The sequence below is a fragment of the Periplaneta americana genome, chromosome 4, assembly GCF_040183065.1.
Source record: "Periplaneta americana isolate PAMFEO1 chromosome 4, P.americana_PAMFEO1_priV1, whole genome shotgun sequence".
NCBI classification, from domain to species: domain Eukaryota; kingdom Metazoa; phylum Arthropoda; class Insecta; order Blattodea; family Blattidae; genus Periplaneta; species Periplaneta americana.
This window is the reverse complement of record NC_091120.1, coordinates 129,244,149-129,264,769: the sequence shown is the minus strand read 5'-3', so window position 1 is coordinate 129,264,769 and position 20,621 is coordinate 129,244,149. Positions and strand designations below refer to the sequence as shown.

The following is a 20,621-nucleotide window of genomic DNA, read 5'->3' as shown; positions in this document are numbered from 1 at the left end:
TCCATTAATCCTGAAATAATAAAAATACTTAAGTTGTCCTTTCATTTGGTTGAAACAAATCCTTATTATACAAAATTAAAGTTTAATTCTTTTTGTATAGAGATTGGTTGTGAAAAGTAAGTATGATTTTTAAATTTTCATTACTTGGTTAGTTAAAAATAAAATTTCACAATTCTCATTGTACTTTTTAATTATATTTATACATATGTATCTATATCTATTAAATAGGAATATGTGCAGCAAAAGAAATGGAAAATAATAGTGATTAATGTAATGTAGTTTTTAAGAATAATTTTTTTTTTAAGACGACCATTTAAATTGTTCTTCAAATTTGATTTACGGCACATAATACCATCTTTCGTGGTAAAAATTGTTTTACCTTTTTTTTTTTTTTCCAGAGTTTGTTTTATTCTGATCATCCACAATTTTTAAATGCTCTCCACTGACAATTTGTTCAATTTATTGAAAAGAATTAATATTAGTGCTTTACGTTCAAAGTTGGTAAGACTGAAGTACGGCCATCTTGAATTTTTTAGTATGTCACTATATGTTGTGCCGAGTATACCAACTCGCCAACCAGGTCGACATTTTTTTTTCTAACATAAGCATGTTTGCAGGTCTTTACTTGATGCAAACTGCTTTCATCTGTTGTTATTGGTAGATGAAAGAAGAGGTATATTACTTTTAAGTTCCAAAAGATGGCAGGGATGCAAAATAATAGGTACAAATGTTACATGCTGCATCAACCCAGAACTCATTACGGAGAGCTGGCTGCTAATGAATTACATCCAGCCACCTATCTAGTACTATTTGTTTTTATTGTTTGTTTATTATATTTCTATTTTAATTTTTCTCTCCATGAAAAATAATCTGTCTTCTTCTCACAGGATTGGAGTTGCATTCTAATATCCTGTATGGATCTCATGCAAGCATTTCTCTTTTTCATCACAAACTATAGCTCAAGCATCACTGACTATCTTCACCAGTCTCTCAATTGATTATTTGTGGCATGGGAAACAAGAAATATCTCCCCCTTCCAGCAAATTTCTGCTCTTACAACAGACTATGCAAATCTTTAATATTTTAATAATGTTCTGGTATAAGAAGGGAAAGACAAAATACAATAACAGCCCGATATAGCGTGGTCTGATTTACCGCGAATTTGTATTTAACGCAGAGAAAGTATGTCCCCCAGTAAAAAGCATAAAACATAAATACATTTAGTGGAAATCAATCTTTAAAAAAAGAAAAAAAATCAATGTAAAAGATAATACTGCATGGAGCATTTCTGCAGTATAAGTGCTGCACAGCCCTTAGTGGACAATGACCTTTTCTTCAGAGTTGTAAAACTGCATTCCAAGGGATTCTGCAAGCATAACGGGAAACAAGTCATGAATGCATTTTGAAACTGACAGCAGCAAAGCCGGTTTCAGAATGCATAACCAATGAAGATATCATAAATGTGATATGGAATGAAAATAGTAGTGAAAATGAAGAAAACGACAATGAAGATGGCGATGATGAAAATATTGTAGAAGAGAAACACAATATTCCAAGTGTTACTGAAGTGATACCTCATTTAAGTAATGTAATGTCTTGGTTGGAAAAGAAAAGTGAACCAAATAGTGTTCGTCTCTTCCATCTTGCTAATATAAAACAATATGTGAAGAAGAAACAAAATTACAGCTTTTTAAAGACAGTATTAAATCAGGATCATTTATAAACAGTGAAGTGAACTATTGCTACAAACAATTCAATAGCAATTTTATGGAATAAACTGCATAACTAGTGAGTGTTTAGTTTATACTGTATTACAGTACGTATTACATTATTTAAATTAACTGTATAGTGTTACAGTGCATTAAATTACGGGCTTTACCCATCCCCATGTAACTCATCATTTCCTTAACACATGGACTATAATCGTTTTCCATATATACTGCGGTTCAGCTATAACACAAGGGTTAATATGTCCTCCAACAACAGCACTATATCGGGCTTTTACTGTATGAGTTCTTACTGCTTATTCAGTTCTCAAATTTATTAAAAATTATTATACACTCAGTTTTTCCTTATATGTATTATTATTTTATTTTATTTGTCTTTATTTACTTCAGTAAACAAAATTCACAACTGCACTTCCTCACTTTTCTTATGTTTCAAGGTATGTTTGTTTTCCACGTTCATTGCTGGGAGGTGTTTCAGTAGTGCTTTGCCTTTTACTTTGAATAATATGTCTAACAAATTTCTCATGTTTATCCAATGTGCTGAAAAAACAGGTATTTGCATACAAGTATCACCTGACCATTGATCTTAAAACTGTAATCGTGGGTAACTGTCCTTTATTTTTTAAATCGTTTTCCTATTTAGATCTGATGCTTTTTATTTTTTTTACTAGTGACATGTTTTGCGACAAATGCAACCATTTTATGATGAGTACCAATTCCAAAGTATTCCGAAAAATTATTTCTAATATCATTTTTCAGAACCAACATGCATTGTTTAAGTGGTTTCATTTTTCTAGTATTTAATTGCCCAATATTTCAAAGAAATGTTCATTGTATGCACACTGCTTTTGCCCAAGAACATTGTGAAGAACTGGCTTCAGCATTGTCATTGTTCATAGAAGAAAGCCCAACTCCATCTACCGAAGGAGATGTGTCCACTACAGTTTGGGGGAATAGGTTTCAAAATGCGTTCTTGTTGCAGATCTGAACCATTATGGGAGACTTTAGTAATAGCAGTTTTTTTTTCTTGTCTTATATATTACTACCTCCAAACTGCTTTCAGTTTCTGATTCTGGGCTGTACGAGGTGCGTTTGAAAAGCTTGTTGCCTGATACATAGATGGCAATGAAAACATGTCAACAATGTCGCAATTGTTAGGTCCTTTTAACCTTTTAACATTAGTTCAAGCACGAAAAATCATTATTTTCTGTTGACTATATTTTGTGCAGTTTAATTCTGAAGTTAGTACACGAAACAGTTTGGAAAAAATGGAAAATATCGACTTTCGTGCTGTCATTAAATATTTCGTAAAAAAAAGGAGTCAAACAGAAATTAAAGCACACATGGATGCTATACTGGGAGAATCTGCTCCAGCATTTTGGACTGTGAAAAAATGGGTGGCACTATTTAAACATGGTCGAGAGTGTAGATGATGATCCCCAACAGTGGACGTCCAGAAACAGCAACAAGTGAAGAAATCATAGAAAAATCCACGATATGGAGTTGAACCACCATCGACTGGAAGTATGGGAAATTAGCGAGGTTATTTATATCTTCACTGAACAGGTGTGACACATCTTAATTAATATTTTGGGCATGTCCACAGTCTCCGCAAGGTGGTTCTGTGTATGTTAACACTGGAACAAAAGCATGTCCAATGTCAAATTTCGAGGGATTGTCGAGAATTCGAGAGAAATACGCCCGATTTTTGAAGGTGGTTTGTGATCACTGATAAAACCTGAATCCACTACTACATACCAGAGACAAAACCGCAGTCAAAACAATGGAAGCACAGTGATTCTCCACCTCCAAAGAAAGCAAAATCTGTTCAATCTGCTGGGAAAGTCATGGCGTCCATGTTCTGGGATTCTAAGGGGATAATCATGATTGACTATCTAGCAAAGGAGAGAACAATAACAATAACAAATCTCCTGCAGCAACTGAAACAGAAAATTCGCGAGAAGAGGCCGGTTATGGCCAAGAAGACAGTGTTGTTTCAACACGACAGTGCACCTGCTCACATGTCCGTAATCAGAGTTGCTAAACCTCACAAACTACAGTTTGAATTGTCGCTACATCCCTCCTACTCATCAGATCTCGGACCCTCAAACTTCTTTCTTTTCCCAAAGCTCAAAACTCACTTGGTTGGGAAGAAATTTTCGTCAAATGAAGAGGTTATCGCAGCAGCAGAAGGTTTTTTTTTGCGGACCTCGAGGAAATCTGAGTACAAGGAGAGTATAGCAGCATTGCAACACCAGTAGACCAAGTGTGTGAATCTCAAGGAGGGATCATGTAGAGAAATAGAAATTGTTTCAGAATAATCCTAGTTTAATTTCTATGTCAGGCTATCAACTTTTCCAACAACCCTGGTACGTTTTGTCTTGGTGGCTGTCATTATTGTAATCTGGAACATATTACAGAAAAGATCTTCGTTTGTTTTGTGATCTTTTATCACATGTTTTCCCCCAATAAATAATACATTATCTGGCAATTGTCTCTAGTTGGATTGGTGGTGATGACAATACTCAATTATCATATTCATCTATAACAAATTTAAATTTGGTAGGAATTCAGTGCATTCAATATGCTTCATGTATGTATTGTTATTGTTGTTGTTGTTGTTGTTGTTGTTGTTGTTGTGAAAAGTGAAATTAGAAGAAAATTTTATTGTAGTAGACAAAAAATAATCCATACAGACGCAGCTGCATGTAGTAAATAAAATATCAATCACTAAAATCATGATTTTAATAATCTGATTCTAATCTACAGAGCGAGTCAAAATGCCTATATTACATTAAAAACTCATTATTCATAATAACAAAACATTAACAGAAGTAGAGATATAGCAAACGCATTTAATAAACACTTCTCAAACTCTCACAGATTACATCCCAATATCAAAAAAACTGTCAAATTTATCAGAAGAGAATTACATAAAAATAATAAAAACAATATTACTAGTACAAAACCTGAAATATTTCATCAAAATTTTACTTCCAAAGAATTAACTATAGCTATACAAAATTTAAAAACCAAGAAATCTCCTGGCCCCGACAACATTCATTCCGAATTTTTTAAACGTCTGGGGGAAAAAGCCAAGTCTGTACTTTTATCCATTTTCAATTTATCATGGAACACCTCAATTCCTGCAGCTTGGAAAAAAGCAATCATTGTATCAATTCACAAAAAAGGAAAACCTGCTCATGATGTTAATAGTTATCGACCAATAGCACTATTAACTATGAATTTCATATTGAAGGTATACCGATAAGCTATCACAATTTGACTATAAGTATGTGTGTGTGTTCCGCCTTTGCTTATCATACAATTAAATGGAGAAACTAATAAATCATATTTTCATTAACGTTTTCGGTACTTATGTACCATCTTCAGATATATGTATATAATGCTAATTGTTAACCAAGCCTCTAGGTGCATGTGTCGTAAATTTAAATAATCAGTATTTTTGTGCGTACTGTACTATATCGGTGGAGTGTTGCCATGATTGAATAAATAATTGCCTAGCTCTTATATACTATTTGTTGGTACAACATACTATCAAAATTGCAAATTAAAAATTAAATGTTTCAGTCAATATTTAAAACACTATTTAAAAACACTATTTAAAAACTGTTTAAAACACATAGTTTGTGCATCACTTTAAATATATGAAGTTAGTGATCACTTGTGCGGTGTTTGCTGATGTGAAGTTGAATGAGGCAGTTGTGGTGATCTTGTTTTTTAGCGTTGAGCTAGACGCGGTATCGTTGACATGTCTATGTTTGCTGAAAGTGATGTTGTGGCACTTCTATAATAGTTAATGGCATTGCTGTAATTTGTACCCATAGATGTATTGTTAAAACAAATTGAAGGTTGTCAAGTCCATGGATTTAGTATCGCCTGGCGTGTCTGTAACAATGATTAAGTATTAATTTATGAATTTGAAATTGAGAATATTTGAAATTGTTAATTTGGAAATTCCTTTAACTAATGTTGGTTTTGGTTAACTGCTAGGGGGGATGCCTGTTATGTAAGAAGAGTAACTTACAGTTTTTCCGCGTGTTGGTCTGCTCGTGCTTGATGCTAGGCTGATACTAAAGCGGTGGGCTTGCTCACAGTATATTTAAGTTGTGTTGTCTGTTACCGGAAGTGGAGGGGGAATCGGTGAGATCTGTGTGTGCGATTGTTTAGGCGGGAATAGTTTGAATAAATTGAAGAGTGGATTATTTATGTTAGCTATTTGTTCATTTAGTAGGGGTTTTCCTGAGTTGTGTTCTTTTATGATATGAAATTGTTCAGCTGTTTCTATTGTGGGGTCATTTGTGATTTTTAGTATTTTCAGAGTGTCGTTAATATTTGCGAGTTCGTGGTTTTCATCTATGAGGTGTTGTGCGAATTTAGATCTGTTTCTATTATAAACGAAGTCAGAGGTGTGTTCACGAAATCTTATTTTGAAGTTACGCCGAGTCTGTCCTATATATGTTTTGGTGCAATTTTTGCAGTTTAGCTGGTATATACCGCTGTTTAGGAGGGGTTCATTATTGTTGGTGTTATTAGGAATTATGTTGTTTAGTTTGTTGTTGGTACGATGGGCTATGTTAATATTTTGTTTTTTAAAAAAGTTACTAAGTTTGTTTGAAATCTTGCCGTAATATGTTAGACTATGCCATTGTTTTTTGTTTTGTGTTTTCTCGGGTTGTAATGTTGTGAATTCTTTTTTATGTAATTTTGTTTTTCTCTTTTGTATTAAGTTGTTAATTAGTTGGTTTTCGTATCCATTTTCAGAGGCTATTTGCTTTATATAATTAAGTTCTTTATTGTAATTATCTTTATTTAGTGGTGTTGTGAGTAATCTATCAATGAGGAAACGGAATTTGCTAATTTTATGTGTGGTTGGGTGTGTTGAATGTTTTTTATGGAATGTGTGGTTGTTGTTTTCTTCCTGTATATGTTAAATGTAATTGTTGGGGCTGCTATTGTTATGTTTAAATCTAGAAAGTTAAGGCTGTTGTTATTGCTTTGTTCTAGTGTGAATTTTATGTTTTGATGCAATTTGTTAAATTCATCTAGTATTTGACTATCTATGTTTTGGGTGTTTTCGTATATTATTATTGTATCGTCAACATATCTTGCGTATGTGCTGAAATTGAACTTATTGTTTAGATTATTTATATTGTGACAGAGACGTGAGATTCGAACTCACGACCAGCGTCCCGCAAGAGAGAAGATCGCGGGGAGCACTTTGGGATGGCGCGCGGCGAGAGAGTGGAGAGGGAGTTTGCGCGCGCATCTTCTGCTTGCCTAGAGAGGCCGAGAAATCCGTCGAAGTGGAAGACTCGCGAATTCGAACTTTCGAGGCTACGTCGCTGTGGTTATAAATTACGGTCGCGAAGGAACGACAGCAGTTTTTCAGTTGATTAGTCAGCCAGTCAGTGAGAAAGCCAGAGCAAGCAAGCCAGTCTTATGTACCGGAGTTCGACTCAAGTGTGCGTCCGCAACTGTATCAGCATCCGAAGGCCTGAGTTCGAGTGCAGTGGACCGCAGTTGGAGGGACCTGAGTTCGAGTACAGTGGACTGTCTTTGAAGGTCTGTGGTTCGAGATACTGTGAACTCGAGTGACTGAGCTAGAAGAACTGTGAACTGAGAACTGATAGTTCTGATTTGTAAATAGTGCTTTGTAAATATTAGTTAAGATTAACAGTTCATTGTTGTTCGTAATAGTCCAAGTAAATTGTCATTGCCGTCAGTGGAGTGCTATAACGAATACTGTGTTGAGTGAAAATTCTATTGTTTATGAGAGCGTTTAAGGTGAATTGAAGAAAGGAATTATTGTTGTGGCCAATAAATTACATTGTTGTTACTAATAAAATTCACAATATGTTTGTTTTCGAGGTCTTGTAGGAATATGTTAGCTAAGCATCCAGATAAGGGATCACCCATGGCTAATCCAGTTGATTGAATGTATATTTTATTATCAAATTTGAAGTAATTTTGTTTTAGTGATGTTTTTAGTAATTGGATGATTTGTTGGATTATATTGTTATCTAATTGAGCTTCATTCAGTTTTTGAATAATATTGTTAATGGTTTCATCTATTGGTATATTGGTATATCAATTTGTGACATCTAGTGAAAGTATGAACCCCTCCTAAACAGCGGTATATACCAGCTAAACTGCAAAAATTGCACCAAAACATATATAGGACAGACTCGGCGTAACTTCAAAATAAGATTTCGTGAACACACCTCTGACTTCGTTTATAATAGAAACAGATCTAAATTCGCACAACACCTCATAGATGAAAACCACGAACTCGCAAATATTAACGACACTCTGAAAATACTAAAAATCACAAATGATCACACAATAGAAACAGCTGAACAATTTCATATCATAAAAGAACACAACTCAGGAAAACCCCTACTAAATGAACAAATAGCTAACATAAATAATCCACTTTTCAATTTATTCAAACTATTCCCGCCTAAACAATCGCACACACAGATCTCACCGATTCCCCCTCCACTTCCGGTAACAGACAACACAACTTAAATATACTGTGAGCAAGCCCACCGCTTTAGTATCAGCCTAGCATCAAGCACGAGCAGACCAACACGCGGAAAAACTGTAAGTTACTCTTCTTACATAACAGACATCCCCCCTAGCAGTTAACCAAAACCAACATTAGTTAAAGGAATTTCCAAATTAACAATTTCAAATATTCTCAATTTCAAATTCATAAATTAATACTTAATCATTGTTACAGACATGCCAGGCGATACTAAATCCATGGACTTGACAACCTTCAATTTGTTTTAACAATATATCTATGGGTACAAATTACAGCAATGCCATTAACTATTATAGAAGTGCCACAACATCACTTTCAGCAAACATAGACATGTCAACGATACCACGTCTAGCTCAACGCTAAAAAACAAGATCACCACAACTGCCTCATTCAACTTCACATCAGCAAACACCGCACAACAAGTGATCACTAACTTCATATATTTAAAGTGATGCACAAACTATGTGTTTTAAACAGTTTTTAAATAGTGTTTTTAAATAGTGTTTTAAATATTGACTGAAACATTTAATTTTTAATTTGCAATTTTGATAGTATGTTGTACCAACAAATAGTATATAAGAGCTAGGCAATTATTTATTCAATCATAGCAACACTCCACCGATATAGTACAGTACACACAAAAATACTGATTATTTAAATTTACGACACATGCACCTAGAGGCTTGGTTAACAATTAGCATTATATACATACATCTGAAGATGGTACATAAGTACCGAAAACGTTAATGAAAATATGATTTATTAGTTTCTCCATTTAATTGTATGATAAGCAAAGGCGGAACACACACACATAATTATAGTCACTATTAACCATGATAGCAAAAACCATGGAATCCATGATCTCCAACAGATTAACTTGGTATTTAGAATCCCAAAATCTTGTATCACCAAGACAAGCCGGCTTTCGATAACTACACTCTACCAATGAACAAATCATACACCTCGGCCAAGAAATAAAAGACAGTTTTAACAAGAAAGAAGATACCTTGGCAATATTTATTGACTTTCAGTTAGCATATGACTCTGTTTGGAGAAATAAATTATTACTAAAACTCCAGAAATTAGGTATCTCCAGCAGTATGTTCAGATGGATATCAGAATTCCTTAGTCAAAGATTCATTGCCACTAAATTCAATAACTCACTTTCTAGTTACAGACAAACATATCGAGGTCTACCTCAGGGCGCTGTCCTCAGCACAACTTTATTCAATATTTATATAAATGACTTACCCTCCCTATTAGAAGAATCAAACATGAAAACAGCACTATTTGCAGATGATATAGTTTTGTGGACTTATGGATCTTACAGACATAGAGACAAAATTCAAAATTCTGCTCTTAAAGCTCTAAATCAACTACATGAATGGAATACATCAAATTTGATGACACTCAATTTAAGCAAAAGTAACTACCAAATATTTTCACTCGGTAAAAAAGAAAGAGAATTCAATATCCAATACAATGGCCAACACCTTCCTGGGACTTATGAATCCAAATATCTTGGAGTTATTTTCCATAGTAAGTTAACATGGAGCAACCATTTGAAATACATTTCTGAAAAAGCTCGTAAAAGATTCTCATTTCTAAAAAGACTAGCAGGAAAGAAATGGGGATGCTCTAGGAATACTTTGAACACTACATACAAAATGTTTATACAGCCAGTGCTGACATACTGCGGAGAAATTTTAATTACTTCACCTTTCATAAACGAAATGGAATATGTTCAAAACCAAGCTCTCAGACTCATTACTGGTGGAATCAAAACAACTCCAATAGATTCTATGAGATTCCTCACTAATATTAACAGCATCAAAATGACAATACAAGAAAAAGCACTAATTCAATATGAAAAGCTTATCAGATTACCAGGAAACAATTGGCATTCATACAGTCCTCCCTGTAGATTGAAAACTCAAAAAAGTTTCATATCCATTGTTCAAGAATTAAAACAGAAAATCAATATCCCGGATTTAAAAGAAAACTTACAAATTAAACCAAACCCTTTAACTCTATTAAATACACAATATAAACTAAATTTAACAGAAGAAATACTGAAATCAGAAGTAAACACTGAAATACTGAAACAATTGTCTTTAGAGACAATTAATATTAGGTACCCTCCACAAAACTGGCTTCATTTATACACTGACGGATCCTTGATCTCCAGAGAACAAGGCGCAGGTGCAAGTGTTACGTGCTGTCTCTTCTCACTTTATAGATCTCTTGGATATGGAACAACAAGTTTTGATGGTGAAATCATTGCAATAAGTGAAAGTCTCAGGAATCTTCTATGCCACATCAATAAATTTAGGAATGCAGTTATATTGTCAGAATCCAAAGCAGCTATTCTATCTATAGTCTCTAAACACACACCTTCATCTCAAAGAGCAGAAATAACTAAAATGCTCTCTCAATTAATATCACTCAATAAAAGAATTGTATTCCAATGGATACCATCCCATTGTGGAATCCTGGGAAACGAGAATACGGATGCTTTAGCAAAGAAGGGCAGCAGTGCTACTTACAGACCTGTTACTAAATCTACGTATTACTCTGTGAAAAGATTTATTAAATCTACATACTTAAACTTCAACAAACAAAATTTGATAACACAATCCCAAGAGAAAAAATGGAACTCTCTGCATCAAAATCCACAGTTAATTCCCGATTTACCACGAAAATCGTCTGTAGCTGCATTTAGATTGGCAACAGGCCATGATTGTTTGGCAAAATACATGCATAGAATTGGAATATATCAGTCCCCTAACTGCCCATTGTGCAACTCAAACCAAGAAATGGATTCGGAACACCTCAAAATCTGTGCTTCAGTGGCTGGTCATGATAATATCTTTGAAAAATATAGGAGTGCAAGAGGTCAAATGACTTTATTGTCAAACTCCTGGCATTAGAAAACAACAACAACAACAACATTAAAAACACAAATACCTACAGAAAGTACCCCTATTAAAATATTTACCTATCTTTGTCAATGTGAGCTTGCTTTTGTACTAGAAGGACCATTTTCTTTCTAGGAAAAAACCTCTTACAACACTTTCAATAACTTGTTAATGCTATTCTTTCATATTTCGAATGTAACAACAGTGAAAATACAAATCTTACAAGCTTCCTCATTAATACAATATTGGCGCCTGTTAATTTAAGTATAGGGGCATAAAAATCTAAAGCGGTTAACATAACATTTCTCTAGTACTTCATATTGTGATGATATTGAAGGCGATGCTGTTTCTCTTTTTTTCAATATGTCCTATTATACATATAGGAGTACTTTTTAAAAAATCTCAGGAATTTGGTAGAAAGTCTTAATTACTTAATAAATAGAATTATGAGAGTATATTAGTATGAGCTTCTATTAATTGTTACTGCAATTGATATTAATAACTGGAGTGGCATAAAGGAGGTGGGGTTATTGATCCTTGTGGCATCACGAGTTGTAAGGCACACCATGCTGGTCATGTGTGGAGCATTCCAATTTCAATTTACAAATGCAAGTGCAATGAATGATTGGCGCAGGTTTATAACTGTACACTTAATGAAGAATTAAACAACATTTTTATGACATGGAGAAAGACATGCAAGGAAAAGAAATCTGGCAAGAGAAAATTATAGGATTACCTTGGAATGACTTCCAAGTGATACTAAATTATTACTAACATTTTTACCATTAATGCCTTTCATGAAATATATATATATATATCGTCGTTGTTCCTGCAATAACTCCTATGTTGAAAATATACAACTTTTCAGTAGTAGGAAAAAACACATTTATTCATCCTATGGCAGCCATACATAGGGGATTATGAACTCTTACATTTTCGAAAGAAAGAAATATAAATACATATAGAAGATTTTATTATTTGCTGTATCATTATTTAAGTTATTTAATAGAGCAAAAATCTGAGAGAGAGAGGGGGGAGGGGGAGGGTGGAGAGGGGAAGGGGGAGAGGGGAGGGGGAGAGGGGAGGGGGAGAGAGACCGACAGACAGACAGAGACAGAGAGAGAGACAGACAGAGAGACAGACAGACAGAGAGAGAGAGAGAGGGGAGAGAGAGAGCGGGGAGGGTGTGCGTGCGTGCGTGCGTGCGTGCGTGTGTGTGTATAAATATTTTCTGTATCTTTACTGAAAGCCCTAAATGTTATGAAATTCTATTTCTGCTTATTCACTATCTTGTAACATTTAAATAATCAAAATCAACTGCAGGGAAGGGAAAAATTATTACCATTTTGTGCTTCATTGACATACAATTTATCGTTATTTAGAAAGAGAAAACAGTTCATACACAGGAATTTAGATTCAATTTCACGTAATAAAAAGAAAATAGGCTTAGCTGTATGAAGTAGTCAATCTTAATAGGCCCAACAGAGTAGGTGATCTTTCAGCTTGTACCTATTTGCCCTGATGATGGAGCCTATATGTAGTTCCGAAACATTGGAAATGTTAAGTTCCAAGACACATGGAATACCCAGAAGTCAGCTCTTGAATACAATCATCGTGAAAGCATAAAAACTCATATCACTACAAGTACTGTAAATTAAGAACGATATTTTAACATTTGTTTGCAACTGAAAACTTTTCTGTTACCTACTTGTAGTCTTTTAACATTCATAAAGACATTATATTTACATCATCCTTCATTAACAAATTGACCATTTCGCACAGAAAGGTAATTTACAGCAGGCTAGCAAGATGGAAGAAAGACCAGGCAACTGACAAACATAGTATCAAGAAATCTCTCAAGCTTGAAAATGTAATTTCCTGTTGGACATGCATTGAATCGTACTTCCAATGCATTATTTATAGTAAACAGATTGAAAACTAATTATGATATTTTTAGACAGGATTACTCTCAGATTAATCATCATACTACTGATACGACATACTTTTATAGAAAATATGAAGTACTCGTATTTAAAAATGTGTACTAGGTACTACTTCAATTATTGATCTAAAAGTACACAGCTTCAAATCAGACCTCCTCTGCCAGTTCCTGATGAGTTCTGCTCTGTTGTTCCAGAATCACATGAAGTTCACGCAGCTGTTCCTCTAATGTAACCTCATTCTGTGTTTTCATTTCAACTTGGGCCTCCAACTCTCCAATTATATCTCGCAATACCCAAATCTGTAATTATAAATACAAATCTTACCTCAGTATTTATCATATACGCGTAAATATTGTATGAAATATAACACAGCTGTGCATGGAATTACACACACACTTGCGTAAGTATACTAGTGAATAAAGTGAGAGAATGGGAGTGAATTTTTGTTTTAGTAGGTTATTTTATGACGCTTTATCAAAATCTTAGGTTATTTAGCGTCTGAATGAGATGAAGGTGATAATGTTGGTGAAATGAGTACGGGGTCCAACACCGAAAGTTACCCAGCATTTGCTCTTATTGGGTTGAGGGAAAACCCCGAACAAACCTCAACCAGGTAACTTGTCCCGACTGGGAATCGAACCTGGGCCATCTGGTTTCGTGGCCAGACGTGCTGACCATTACTCCACAGGTGTGGACCAATGGGAGTGAATTACTCTGAAATATAAAGAAAGGAATCTGACATTCCCACATACGACATAGTATAAAATAGTAATGTAGTCACGGAAGAAAAAACTGGCCGATGAGCAGCAAAACTCGCAATGTTACTTATGCCGGTTTTGTTGTGATTATCACAGTACAGAGTGTCTAAGAGGGATACTGCTTACTTCCCCTCGAAGTTGCTGAGTTAGGAGAGACAGGCTTTCGGACTGTTTTCTGTACAGAGTGTCTAATAGGGATACTACTAGTATTGCCTTCCCCTCGTAGCTGTTGCTCTACGAGACACTGGCCTTTGGAACGGTTTTATTTACATCCTACAGTAATGCAGGGCCGGAGTTAGGTATAGTGCCGCCCCTAGGCAGTGCTAGAATTTGCCGACCCCATCTCCCACAAACAGTTTATGGGCAGCTATTATACAGGTGATGTTTAGTTAAAGTTATTTTTAAATGAAATGTTACAATTCAGAAAACAATAAATTACTGGAATCAAAATACATGCATCTTACTTGTGAATTGTAAAGATTTCCTCCGAACTTTCTCTACAGAGAAAGCAATGATGGTATTATCAAAGTCGATCTGACGAAGCACATCAGACTCGATGCAAAGAAACATAAATCAAACTTATTCATTGTTGAAACAAAATTAATTTTTGAAGGGCAGGCTGTGGTTTATTTTTAAGCACTGTTTTTGTTGGTGGTATAATTATTACGAATATTTCTTACTTCGATAGGAAATATAAAGTAAATTGAAAAACAAACTCCAACTCTTTGCGGAATAAATCTTTCATATCGAACTATACAGTGCACATGCTGGAAAGTGATTAAATAGTATTGTTCACGATATAGGCTATTATATTGTGAATGTAACTGAGAGTTGTGGTTACTATTCATAGCGATAAATAGCTAATAAACACACATTCAATTTGTTTTTCAACAATGCATTCTTTTTCATACAAGCAGTTAAATTTAAGCTGTTTCATAGAATAATAACGTGATACTGGCATTACAGCAGCTATTATACTTATATAACTATGCAGCTGCACTCTTTCCTTTCACTCTTGCCACGACCGCGACAATGCGATAACAAAACAATATCTGAATTCCACAAGGTGTTCAAGAAGAAACTTCAGAAAAGATTTACCAGCAAGTGTTTTAAAAATACATTTCACTGTAAAATGAAAATGAAAAAGGAAGAGAAAGAGAGAGAGAAAATGCTGCCCCCCTGGAAATTGTCGCAACTGCCTAGGTTGCCTAGGCCTAAATCTGACACTGAGCCTATGTGTATAATTGCAACGTTTGTTGTGTTTTAGTCGACATACAGAAAATTGTTTTCCATTGGTTTTGCCATTGCGGGTATGAGGAATGTTGTTAAAGTTATTTTCATCCCCTCTGTTCGTCTCTCTTCACTCTAAATGCATACAATTTTTATGGTTTATGACTACTGTATATTTCGTGTTCTTTCTAGAGTCCTAGGCACGTGACCCTTTCCCGCCCTACTAACAGATTTTGTCTATAAATAGCCACAGCCATTTCGAAAATCATCGTAAGTATTTCAGTTCGATAGATATGGACGTCAAAGCCAAAATAATTGCACTGATCGAGTAAGGCGGATTTAGTGCGGCACAGCTGAAGAACACTATGGAGTTGCGACTAGAACAGCGCCCAGGTGATGGGCGCAATATTAAGAGCAGGGATACATAACTCGTAAACCTGGTAGCGGAAGATCCAAAGCATTAACACCACAACAAGGTCTTATGTTAATAGAATGTTCGAGGCGTTTTCATTTCATATTTCTAAAATGCTTGTGGCTGGGACGGAATTTTCTGCTTCCAACAGAACGGCTATGTAAAAGGCTCAATAGTGCCAATACTGTGCCGAGAAGAACAGCGGTGAAGGAAGTTCTGACTGAAGACCATCGAATTGATCGTGTCACATTTTTCCAAATCCATTACTACTATTCATAGAAAGAGGTCATCTTTTCGGACGACGTGTTTATAAACTACAGCAAAGATCCAGTGCAAGTATATCGACCGAAACAATCCAAGAGATTTGACCCTGAATATGTAGTCCAAAGACAACGCAGTGTTTGTTTGTCCATGTCGGTGTGGTATGGATTTCTGGTTATGGTGACGGTGCGCTATGGAAGATTCATGGGCATATGAATGAGCATCAGTAGCCTACACCAATATAGTCTACTGGAAAATGTGATGCTACCTAGTGTTCGTGTGTTTAAGCCCGAAAAAAATAAAATTCCAACATGACTTGTCTTCAGTACACACATGCGTCGCCGTGCAGCGGTGATTCAACATTCATAGGGACGCTGTCGAGAGATTCCATGGGTACCAAAAAGTCCTGACTTAAATTCCATAGAAAATGTGTGTACGGAAGTGTAACGCGATGTTAATATGTAACTACAGAGTCGGTGTCCTAGAAATGCAGACGAATTGTGGGATCTCATTACAGATGTTTGGGATGATGTTGCATTGTCAGATAAATACAGTAGGCCTATATCCAAAGCCTTGTTATTTCTGTAAGTAGAAGAATGGATGCAGTGATCAATGCCAATGGTTTATGGACTGGTTATTAAGTCCAGAAGAAAACTGTTGTATACCACTGAAGCTACCTAGATAGAAGAACATTTTAATTTGTAATAAAAAGAACATTCAGTATTAATTATTTTACTTCAGGAATGTATATTTATCTTTTCTTTTTGTTTTAGAACAAAAATAAACACTGTAGGTTTAAAAATAGAATAACTAAATAAGTTCTAGTAAACTACTAGAACCACTTATATAATCAAACGATTTCCTAAATTGCACAAAAATTATTTCGAACTAACAAATCTATTTATGTTTCTCTTCCCCCTAATTATTATTAATTGTTTATCGAAATTAATTTATATGTATTTATTTATTTCAATTTATCTGAATGTTCACTTATATAATTTGTATTGCATTACCTTAATACATTTATATTTATTCTACTTTATCTGACTGTTCAATTCTATATCATATTAGCACTAAGTTCGTATGTATTGTATCTATCTCAATTTTGTTTACTCTTCGTCGTCTGTTTTGCCAGGAAGATATTAAAGTAAAAATAAACCATAAATAAATTAAGTATGTCTGTAGAGTAAAGAGAGGCGAACAGAGGAGTTGATAATGAAATCAGTAACATTCTCATACCCGCAATGGTAAAAACAATAATATAACAAATTTCTGTGTACCGACAAAAACACGAGAGTTTCAACCTTATAGAATGTGAACAGAAACAGTACGAAAGCCTTTCTCTCCTAGCCCAGTAACTTCGAGGGGAAGTAAACAGTATCCCCCTTAGACACTCTGTACTGTGATAATCACAACAAAACCGGCGTAAGTAACCTTACGAGTTTTGCTGTTCATCGGCCAGATTTTTCTTCCGTGACTGTACCATAAAATAAAATAAAATGTTTTTAAGTCCAAGAAAAAAATATAAACTTCCAGTAACATAACTTCATTTCTACATTTTTATGGGGCCTATATAAACGCATATGAGAGAAAAACGTGTAATTGAAATGACATTTCATAACATCTGAAACAGTATTTGAAGACTATTGGATAATTACTTTAAAATATTTTAGTAGATAATTGTACAATTACAGTGAAACACTTCTATTATTCTGATCATTTGGCAGTTTGTGCATGTTCGTCACTTGGAACTAGGAATAGTCAGTCACAAAAAAAAAATCTGATATACAAAATTTTCTCTCATTATGATTTTAGTAAATTTTGTACAAAAATGAATGAAATTGATTGGAATACTAATTGCTCCAGGTCCGATATAGAGACTGCTCTATGGGCCAGTGTGTTTAGTATGCCCATCACGCTGAGCTTTGTGATGGAAACTAATTGCTCCGGGTCCGATATAGAGACTGCTCTATGGGCCAGTGTGTTTAGTATGCCCATCCACTGAAACTATAGTTTCCATCACAAAGCTCAGCGGATGGGCATACTAAACACACTGGCCCATACAGCAGTCTCTATATCGGACCCGGAGCAATTAGACACTGAATTTCAACACTTGAAACTCACCCTCCAGCAGAATGGATATTTAGCTAAAGACATCACGACCTCTTTGAATAGAGCAAGACACAAGAAGCAGCAGCAGCAGCCCATCACGGACTCACAAGAAGTGGAAAAACCAGCCATAGCCTGTCTACCATTCACAGGGAGGCTGTCGGGAAAGATAAGCAGACTACTCTACAAGCATGGAATAAAAACAATCCACAAAGGTCAGATCAGTAAAAGACGATCTAGGCCTCGGAGTATCTACCGCATTCTGTGTGAATGTGAGGCTGCTTACATTGGACAGACGGGACGCACAATAACTACGCGTCTTTCAGAACATCAAAGAAGCATCAGATTAATGCAGCCCGAAAAATCCGGATTGGCTGAACACTGTATTGAAAAAAGCCATAGGGCTAATTTTAATAACACCGAGGTCCTGGCGAAGTGTTCGGGCTACTGGGATAGAAGAGTAAAGGAAACCTTGGCCATAGCAGCGGAACGCGGTAACCTGAATCGGGACTCGGGTCTCCAACTAAGCGCGGCGTGGGCACCGGCTATTAAATTTCTCAACGCTCAGATGACGGGCCGTCATCAGCGGAGGACACATAAGAACTCGTCTGCCGAGCCCATCATGAGACCCGCGGTCAATCAGCTGAAAAGCACAAAGCAAGACGACACATCGGCCGCGTTCACGCCGCGGTCCGCACTAATAAGAGCCAATCAGCGCACAGCTCCTTAGCTGACCCCTCCCTCTGGCACTATAAATTAAGGAGCTGGGTACCCCTAGACGACATTTAACCCTGAAGATGAGGAAGATGAACATCCTCAAAATGTCGGTGGATCACCAACTTATGACCTGGCTGGAAGCCCGAGAAAATTTCGAATTATCACGTCGCCAGGAAAGCTTCAGTAGTTATAGTACAAAATATCTTGGCATCCAATTTGGCTTGAAACAGCATGTTAAAGCTACTTCTGACAAGCCAAGGAAAAGATTCACACTGCTTAAACATTAGGAAGTGCATCAAGTGAGATAATTCAAGAAGTACCTTCAATATAATCGACAAGACATTTTATCAAACTCATCTTACTATACAACTGTGAGATATTGGTAATTCCACCTCAGTATACTATAAACTAGTTATAACCAGTGCAAAATCAAGCACTGCGACTCATAACAGGAGCAATAAAATCCAATAATTACTAACTGATAATCCTCCCTTGCAATTGGAAATAAATAAAAACAACTTTATACTTTATGAAAAATTCAAAATTAGCTGCCAAACAACAGCTAGTGGATGAATTATACTCACTCACCCAGGAAACTGAAAACACAAGACAGTTTTATTCAAGAAGTTGAAAAATTAAAATACCAAATTAATGTGTCACCAGAATTAATCCCCCCCACTAACAATGTCCTTTGAAACAAATCTCATGATGGAAATGAGAAAGGCTGAGACAAATATGAAGGTTCAAAGACCCCTTTACTTACGAACAGTTACTATAGTAGAGAAGTCAGATAATAATAATAATAATAATAATAATAATAATAATGTGTCATTTAACTGCATTTTTTTCTATTCAGATATTACAGCTATTAATAATAAACTACAACTTTCAGATCTACTTCATTTCAAAAATAAAGATAATATTATTTCTGTTCACTTAATTCATAATTCTATAAACATTGTAAGCAAATGCATTTGATTAAAAAATTAATATCCCAGACGAATACCTTGTCGACAGCAGCTTTCAGTTCTGTTTCCAGTTCTTCTTTCTTCAGATCAGATTCCTTATGGAAAGTAGTTGTTTCTTTTATTTGCCTCTCCAGTGCTTCTACCTAATAAAAATAAATTGGCATAATAATAATAATAATAATAATAATAATAATAATAATAATAATAATATATAAATTAAGACAGACTATTAAATTTATTAATGCAAACATGTGAAAAATAAATGACCTAAAGAATTTATTAAATCTGATTCTTTTATAATTTTATTAAGTAAGTGACAAAGGATTGGTGAGAGGTTCTGGCTTCCAGCCAATTACCACAGTCAAAGGAAATTAATAGACAGAGGGAGACAGGCTATGAAAAACAAGCATTTATCTCGTACATTACATAAAATATCAATTAAATATAATGTCTAAAATCCAAATTTTAAACAATTTTTCAAGAACATGTACATGTTATGGCAACCATGATAGGTTTACATGTTATGGCAACCATGTAAATGTACGATGAAATTATCCTGTATCAAATATAATGGCACTTTATTACTTACTGGAATAAAGTTTAACATTAAAGGCAAACAAAGGTAATGTATGAATGATACACACTGTACATGTTCGTAAATTTTTATAAAAAGCTACTGACGATCTGAATTATAAATTTCAAGTTAAAAAAAACTGTCTTGAATTTCTGTACTAGTAAAATAATTCGTGTCATCATTAAAAATGGTGTGAGACAACTTCAGGATAGCAAAATTTATTTACTAAAAAGAGAAAAATACAAAGGGAATAAGAAACAGACCACATATAGTTTGCATAGTTTCAGGACTTACACATTAATAAATTAAATACTACAAAATATGTTTACAATGTTCATTTTGTGGAAAGATTACTTCTTGCAGCTAAGACGGAATTATGGCAATGCTGCATCAACATTGTTACAAAGTTTAATACTGTAAATATATTTATGTA

The 20,621-nt window shown here is 34.9% G+C and overlaps 1 protein-coding gene across 13 annotated transcripts in view; it reads right to left on the bottom strand.

The window, feature by feature from the left end:
- LOC138698194 (A-kinase anchor protein 9-like) overlaps positions 1-20,621 on the bottom strand; it is a 630,353-nt gene that overhangs the window by 242,634 nt on the left and 367,098 nt on the right. For 12 of the 13 annotated variants that reach the window (XM_069823957.1, XM_069823962.1, XM_069823964.1 and 9 more), the window contains 2 exons: positions 19,653-19,757; positions 13,312-13,458 (listed from right to left, as the gene is read on the bottom strand). The exons of the other annotated variant lie outside the window; for it this stretch is intronic. In XM_069823957.1, coding sequence (XP_069680058.1) covers positions 13,312-13,458; positions 19,653-19,757 — 252 coding nt within the window. The remainder of the gene's footprint in view (positions 1-13,311; positions 13,459-19,652; positions 19,758-20,621) is intronic. 13 annotated transcript variants of the gene reach the window in all.